This window comes from Mesitornis unicolor, unplaced genomic scaffold (genome assembly GCF_000695765.1).
Source record: "Mesitornis unicolor isolate BGI_N332 unplaced genomic scaffold, ASM69576v1 scaffold6871, whole genome shotgun sequence".
Lineage (NCBI taxonomy): Eukaryota > Metazoa > Chordata > Aves > Mesitornithiformes > Mesitornithidae > Mesitornis > Mesitornis unicolor.
This window is the reverse complement of record NW_010164371.1, coordinates 67,123-75,775: the sequence shown is the minus strand read 5'-3', so window position 1 is coordinate 75,775 and position 8,653 is coordinate 67,123. Positions and strand designations below refer to the sequence as shown.

The 8,653-nt window shown below is 40.9% G+C and overlaps 1 protein-coding gene across 1 annotated transcript in view; it reads left to right on the top strand.

The window, feature by feature from the left end:
- LOC104548302 (zinc finger protein 827-like) overlaps nt 1–8,653 on the top strand; it is a 78,741-nt gene that overhangs the window by 4,215 nt on the left and 65,873 nt on the right. Inside the window, 1 exon segment of the mRNA XM_010194290.1 lies at nt 3,409–3,581. Within this exon segment, the coding sequence (XP_010192592.1) occupies nt 3,409–3,581 (173 nt within the window).

The following is an 8,653-nucleotide window of genomic DNA, read 5'->3' as shown; positions in this document are numbered from 1 at the left end:
CTTTCCAACTAATTGACACCATATGACATAAAATAGACATCAATATAAATGAAGAAAAGCTGAAGCCCACAGTTGTTTTTCTTATGCTGAGGTTTATAAAATCATAGAATTATTAAGGTTGGAAAAGACCTCTAAGATCAAGTCCAACCATCAACCCAAGGCCACCATGACCACTAAACCATGTCTGCAAGTGCCACATCTACAAGCTTTTTGAACACCTCCAGGGATGGTGACTCCACCACTTCCCTGGGCAGCCTGTTCCAGTGCTTGAACACTCTTTTCAGTAAAGAAATTTTTCCTAATATCCAAGCTAACCCTTCCCTGGCACAACTTGAGGCCATTTCCTCTCATCCTATCACTAGTTACTTGAGAGAAGAGACCAACACCCACCTCACTACAACCTCTTTTCGGGCCAGCCTGCTCCAATGCTTGACCACTCTTTCAATAAATAAATTTTTCCTAAGTTCCTATCTAACCCTCCCCTGGTGCAACTTGAGGCCACTTCTTCTTGTCCTATTGCTTGTTACTTGGGATGAAAGACCAACACCCACCTCACTACAACCTCTTTTCAGATAGCTGTAGAGAGTGATAAAGTCTCTCCTCAGTCTCCTGTTCTCCAGACTAAACAATCCCAGTTCCCTCAGCTGCTCCTCGTAAGACTTGTTCTCCTGACCCTTCACCAGCTTTGTTGCCCTTCTCTGGACACACTCCAGCATCTCAGTGTCCCTCTTGTAGTGAGGGGCCCAAACTGAACACAGCATTTGAGGTGTGGCCTCACCAGTGCCAAGTACGGGGGCATGGCCACTTCCTTGCTCCTGCTGGCCACACTATTCCTGATACAAGCCAGGATGCCATTGGCCTTCTTGGCCACTTGGGCACACTGCTGACTCATATTTAGTCTGCTGTCAGCCAGCACCCCCAGGTCCTTTTCTGCCTGGCAGCTTTCTAGCAACTCGTCCCCAAGCCTGTAACATCATATGGGGTAGTTGTGACCCAAGTGCAGGACCCAGCACTTGGCCTTGTTGAACCTCATGCGATTGACCTCGCCCATCAATCCAGCCTGTCCAGGTCCAACTGCAGAGCCTTCCTACCCTCAAGCAGATCAACACTCCCACCCAGTTTGGTGTTGTCTGCAAACTTACTGAAGGAGCACTCAAACCCGTCATCCAGATCATTGATAAAGATACTAAACAAGACTGGCCCCAAAATGAGCCCTGGGGAGCACTGCTTGTGACCGGCCACCAACTGGATTTAATTCCTTTCACCACAACTCTCTGTGCTCAGCTGTCCAGCCACTTTTTACCCAGCAGAGGGTAAACCCGTCTAAGCCATGAGCTGCCAGCGACTCTAGGAGGATGCTGTGGGAGACAGAGTCAAAGGCTGTACTAAAGTCCAGGTAGACAACAGCCACAGCCTTTCCCTCATCCACTAGGTGTGTCACCTGGTCATAGAAGGAGATAAGGTTGGTCAAGCAAGACCTGTCCTTCATGAACCCATGCTGACTGGGCCTGATCCCCTGGTTGTCCTGCACATGCCATGTGAGTGCACTGAAGATGAACTGCTCCACAATCTTCTCTGGTACCAAGGTTAGGCTGACAGGTCTGTAGTTCCCAGATCCTCCTTCCTGTAGATGGTCATCACATTGGCAAACCCCCAGTCAACTGGGACCTCCCCAGTTAACCAAGATTGCTGATAATTGATGGAGAATTGTTATGTAGTATAGTAAAGAGCTAACATGGTTCAGCTTTGGAGAGCAATGGCATAGTTCCTGCCTACCGTTAATTATCATTGTTATTGATGAAGTTACATGCATTCAGTCCAGTTTTTTGCTTATTTTGTAATGTGCTAAATTACTATTGATTTGTCCTGTTTGCAGATTTATTTTAAATGGAGTGGAAAACAGGTAATAGCTTGTTCCACATTTCTGTATCCTTTGTGAGGGTGGAGAAAAGAGGTGGTAGAAGGAGAAGAAATTATAGGTTAAAATACTACCAATATATTTTTTCTGTGGTTTGTGTTTCTCCTGCCTTTTGTGAAGAAGTAGGTAAAGATACTTAAAAACTAAAACACAAGCTATTGTAGGATTGGTTATAGCTTACTCTTTAGAGATGCAGAGAGGGGAACAATTTGATAATATGTTCAGCGTGATAGAATATTTCACAAGAAGAATTTCTGAACTTATAGAAGTGCATGCTTGACAATATATCCTTTTTTGTACTTACATAATGACTACCTAATCAGTTGAATTATAGTGTTTTTGTTTCCTCTGTAATAGTGAGAATTATATTTTAGGATGTGACAAATCTTTCTGGAGGTTTTTATCAATTAATTCCTCATCAAGGGAATTTGATGTTTGCTATATCCGTATCAGTATGAAATACTTGATAATAATGTGATTAAATGTTCTGAGAGAAGTTCCAAATAGCAGGATGCACATTGCTGAACTCTGGATATTTGAAAATAGTCTGTCTTTTACAGTGAGGAAAAAGGTTTCCAATTCCACAGTAATACTAGACCTTTCTCTGTAATAAAGAGAAGAAATCATGGTGAGAGGATGAATGGATGGTTAGTTGAGCAAAGTGAACAGCAAGGAATTTCTCTTTCCTTTAACCTTCAGATGGTTCCATACTCAGTAGACTCAGACCATATTTGCCTGATAAATGCCACCAAATCTTTTTCATATCTTAGGTGAATTTGGGAATAAAGCAGAGTGCAAACATTTAGGAAGGCAGTAGATTTGAAGCCTTGGCAACTACAGGAGCAGAAGAAAGCCCATGACCCAAAGACCCTGATGGCTGAAGTTGCAGCAGCATCTGCTCGAGCCGTAAATAAACAATTTCAACAGAAGGGGTTCTGAAGTCACTCACTTCTGTAGTTAAATATGTCTGATATGCAATACCAGTATGCTTTTCGGTTAAGTTGTGGATTGTACTATGCTTTATATCCTGCCCTTCTGCTGGCCGACCATCAGATATGGAAACAGATCAGTTTTTAACAGTTAAGCATATTTTCCATACTGTACTATGATTGGCCTTTGATATGATATGAAGCTGCAAAGTGATGATTATGGGAGACATCCATCTCAGTTAAGTTAAATTGTAAGGAACATTGGGACCAGGTGAGATAGAGTAGCATCCCCTACTGATTAGCCAAAGGATGTTTGAAAGATTAACCTTTATAAATTACCGTGACCTTTCTTAGAGGGAGAATAACTAGATTAAGGGGGAAAAGGGATATGCAGGAGGGAGGAACTGAAATTTCTGGTATATGTTGTTGTTTAACTGATGTGTCTCTTTGCAGATGAAATTCTAGCATTGAAAAATGATATCTTGAGTATGTTTATAAGGGGAAAATATTTGTCAAGTGGCTGTAAAGGATCTTCTCTTTTTGTTTCCCTCTTCTGCTAAGCCTCAGAAGAAGAAGGAGGAAAACCTTTTCAGTGTCCGATCTGTGGCTTGGTTATCAAGAGGAAGAGTTACTGGAAACGGCATATGGTGATTCATACAGGTTTGAAAAGTCATCAGTGTCCACTCTGTCCATTTCGCTGTGCACGCAAGGACAATCTCAAATCACATATGAAGGTAAGGGAAGTGTTTACTGACGATCAAAACACTTGAATCATCAGTCAAAAACTGATAGTATAACAAACTCATTTAATTTGCATTTGTAAGAACAAAATTTCCCTGGTTGTACTACTAATGATGCCTTTAAATAAAGAGACCCTACAAAGAAAAATAAATAACTTTTTTTTCCTTTGCTTGCCTTCCTGTTTTATGCAATGTGGAAACTGCCTTGTGTTATGTTAACTTGGTGCAGCACAAGCTGTCTGTGATGGTTTAAGTTCTGGACCTGCAATCACCAGAAGCAGGGATGTGAGCTGAGAGTGACACTGTGCAAACACAGCAGTGCGACTTCTCAGGATGCCAGCTCGTATCTCTGCTTGCCACTGCATCACACTAAGTGGGCATACCAACTTGGCCAGCACTAGCCAGGGATCTCTCCATTACTTGATATAGACAGGCCTGCAGTTTTAATGTTTTTCTTACTGTAGCTTTTAACTGCAGGCACTTCTGGAGTGAAGCATCCAAAACAAAATACATGACAGATTATACTATAATGTTTTATTTTCAAATGTTTCCATTAAGTTTGAAGCATGCTTTTAACTCAGCCTATATTTTTGGCTCAAACTGAAGATGACCTTTTGAGGGAAGCAACATCTGTGTTGATATGGAGAAGTATAAAAATGCAAAAAACCTCTCTGTCTACTTAGCTGAAGTACTACATGGTTGCAACATACAAAGTGCCTGGTCTTGCAAGCTGTAGAACATGCTTGATGACGTAAAAATGGTACCTGTACCATGATCACAACAGCAGATTTTGCTGTATTTCAGGTCCTTGCTAGGTCTGAAGTCATCCCCCTAAAGTGTGAAGTCTTATCCCTTAACACTCCTACTGTGGATCAATACACTATTCCCAGGCATCCTTGCTGTATCATGCTAATCCTTATCAGTTGCAAGTAGGTTTGATGTTTGTGGCTTTTCCTTTTAGGACTTGGACTTCCATGTTGATTAGAGTGCTCAGGTGGCCATCCTGAGCAGAAGATGAGTAGAAAGAATGGGAACACAACATGATAAGAAATTTTTTTTTAGTTTGGTTGTTGACATCCTGCACAGAAGCACTCGTCACCTAAAAGCTTGCTATTCCCTGGCAGAGACCTGTAGTTGTCCTCTGCTTTGCAAAGGACATCCCTGTTACTCTCTGCAGAAATTCTTGTTCTCTGCTTCCCCCCCCCCCCCCTTTTTAGAATAATTAATTGCAGGTTGAGGGCTATATCTTCCTTTAGGCATGGTGATTTCCATAGGTGGTTGCAGGTAGGATGTTGGAGAAAATTAGGGACTTTTCCACTGTCACTGTGTGCTATCAAATTGATGGTTATCAGAATCCCTAGTGCTCTTTTATGCTCCCCACCTAACATAAACTCCTTCATTAACGGAGCCCATGTCATCTTGAAACAGACCCATACCTAACAGGTAGTGTTAATTATTGGTTAATGCCATCATTATTACCAAGTAATACTCAAATAGACATCATTGAGGTCAGAGTCAGGCTCAGAGCTGCTTGACACAATGTAAGAGTTTACAGCCTACTTTAGCCTTACTATGGAGATAAGATCTGAAGTCTCCGCGGTCAATGAGGTCCACTGGTGCAGGACATGATGGACACAGTGGTCTTTGGTAAAACTGCTCTCTATTTAAGGTGAAGGCAATTATCGTACAAAACTAGACAGCCTGTATTTGGTCCCTCGTCCTTTTTATAGTCTTATGGATAGATACAAAGAACCACAAGTACAAGAATCTGAAACATAATGTTTTACCTTAATGTCAGTGGGTTTCATACGCTTTTTCCAACTGAGTAGGCCATTTGTAAATGTTTGTATCATATCAAAATTAAGGCAGGTGAATGAGGTAGGGGCATGTTAGTCACGTGTCCAACAGTGTCAGATGTAATTTGATTTCTCTTTGCTGAAAGTATAAATTGATAACAATATTAATAACATATTAAAAATAAAAACCATAGATTTCTTTCCTCAGTCTAAAAAAAGTATGTAAATTTGTACATAAATAAGTATGAGACTATAGTAATTGACACATGTAACCCAATGGCGTTCAAAATGGAATGAATACACATCAGAAATAGTACAGCACAGCTGGCAGCTACTTAGGATGCAGGGTTCTGGTTTTACCGGTCAGATGTTTCAGTTCTCTTTGTTGTCCTAGGGATCCTTTGAGAGCTACCAAGCTTTATCTCCTTTCTGGCAGGTAACCCATGAAGGTAGATTTGCCTCTAGCTATCCACCCCTCTCCATAAGTCAACTGCAGCTGCAGGTGAAGACACATTTTTCAAAACCAAAAAAGTTACTAAAAATTGGGGTGCTAGGCTGTTGTTTGGCTTTCATTACAAGCCAATTTTTATTCTAGAATGCTATCACAAGCCAAGCTTTTTTCCTTTATGCTGCTCTTTGGTTTTCAGGTGTTATGTTTTATTGATTAGGATGACAGGCAATATCTGTTGAGGTGTTTTGTCCAGCTGCAGTCCTAAATATCTAATAATGTTGTCTTTGTTTCCCCCTAGGCAGCATAGCCCTGAACTGAAGCACCTTCTCTTTTCTTCTAGTTTCATGTAGGCATTTTCCATTGAAACTGGTCATTTTGAGCTTTAATTTCTATGAGTGATTTGAGTGTGTGTCCATATGGGCCTTCCTTATTTTGTGTATCTTTAGGTTAACAAATAATAACTATCTAATATAAATACTGTGTACTTTTATGGTAATTATAACATGTCAAACTGATTGGCCCAGAATGTATCATTGCCAGTGTTGGGCTGGTTCCAGCCCTGGCCATATTCAGATCTACGTGTGCTACCCACCATATTGATGAAGCATTCCTCCAGTAAGGGCACTTTGCCAGGACCAACTCACAACTGGAGGAGAGGAAGTGAAAGGCAAGAAAGGAAGCAGAAGGAAAGTTCCCGCATAGACACACAATGAACAAGGGAGGCTGAGTCGACTGCCTTTTAAGGCACACAGTGTTATCAAGAATTGTTGCATGGCATTTAGATTACACAGTGATAGGCACCTTAAAAAAAATCCTAAAATTGACGCAGTATGGTATTTTATTAGTCTGTTTTGAAGACAAATTACATTATGTGCCTACCCATAAGTTTTGGCCCTTATTTCCAGGAATCGAGGAGTAGCATCTCGGGACTTGATTCTGGTATTGTAGTCTGGTTTCCAGGGGAGGTGCTGAGAGAAGATGTATCTTGTGTACTACTTCTGCAGAAAGCAACAGAAAGGAAGATATTTTCAGGCTTTTCTGTTTTTCCTGGTAGGGAAGCAGGAATTAAATTTACCAGAGAGAAATACCACAAGCATCAGTCAGGTTTTGGCCAGTTGGTGTCTTTGGATCATGCACTTATCTTCCTCAGCAATTGGTGGACGGGTAGGCTGTGAGATCATACAGATATGTTCCAAGAAAGCAACAGGATATTAGTCTGAGTGCTTGGAAGGGGGAATGAGGAAGAGGAGCATATAGCCAAAAATAATATCTGTAAATGTTTCTTGTGCTGCTATATAGACATAAGGCAGAAATGGACAAGCCAGCTCTTCTAGCAGTGGAAAAGAAGTTTGGCATTGTGAACACTTGCTGAAACATGACGATATGGCAGAAAACAAGGAAAGGGATAGTTCAGCTTAAGAGAAAAGTTAGATGCAATGTCAGGCAGGTCATGTGTTGCTCAACCACAGGATCTTCACGCTTCTGTTGCGTATGAAGAGGACCATGTAGTGAGATCTCAGATTAAAATTCCTATGTACTGTGAAGAGAGTTATAATCAGCTTCTGATTAGGGAGTGGCTATTACATGATAGTGGAAATAAGGAAGGGCCCTGAAGAATGTAGCCAGGTGCTCCCTATGCCGTGGCAATTTGCTTTTCCCTCATTCTTCCTCAGCTAGGGTCAGAAAACTGAATCAGCATTCCTGATATTTAAAGCATCTTCACCAATTGGGGAGAATGTAGTTGGCTGTGATTTATGGGAGGATTTTTTGTTTACTTTGGTTTAAGCTAACCTTAAAGAGCCATGGGAGCCACCTGTGATTCCATTACCTCACTTCAACCGAGGTAATGCAAACTTGCGCAGCTTTTCAACAAGTGAAATGTGTGCCTTGAGTCTCAGATAGGTACCACAAGTGACTTCAAATATCTGTCTTTTAATGTTGTCACTTTTTGCATATGAGACAAAGACAGGACAGGAAATGCACTGATATATTAAACCTTAAAAAAATCCCAAACCAAACCTGTAATAATTTTTTTTAAACACCTAGCCCAGTACAGCCCTGCAGAGACACTTTCATTTCTCTTTCCTTTCAAGCAAAGCAAGGAAATAATTTCAAAAAGAAAATGCTATATAAATGATGTATGTATCCTGAGGGGAAGGATCATATCAAAACTAGCGCCATGGCTCTAAACTTTTGCAAGTGCAATATTTTAAAAATTAAGGAGCTTGTCAGAAAAGAGCATGAAATGAAAAGGCAGAGGGCACAAAATAGATGCAAAATGGAGACCTCTCAAGTGTACTCAAATACAGTCACAGAAGAAGGCATTTTACCAAAAGAGATTAAAAAAAACCTAAACAAAAACCTAAACAAAAACAAAACAGTGAAAAATAAATGGGTAGGCAGGTATGGCTAAGTGACTGGGTTGTAGTAGTTGCTGGTTGTAGTAGTTGCTTATACATGCCCCTCGTGGAAATGTTAATCCACTTGAAGGTTGGTGAGGAAAATAAAACTTAGGTAAAGAAAAAACTTATAATTAGGTCACAAAAAGTAGGTAGAGTAACCAGAAGCAAATACAACAGTGAATGGATTCAGCACCCCAGTCCACTTATGTTCTGATTTTACATCCTCTTATTTTGAGTGTTTGAAAAATAATAACCAAAAAACCTGTTGAGTCCCACAAAAGAAGGATGAATACAAGTCCTTCCCTTTCTGGGCCTCATAACTGCGCAGGAGAGTCTGTAAAAAGCACCACCCCAACTTTAAGGAAGGGGAGGAGAAAAAATCTGCCTCACCGGTACTACAAAATTGCAGGACGTGCC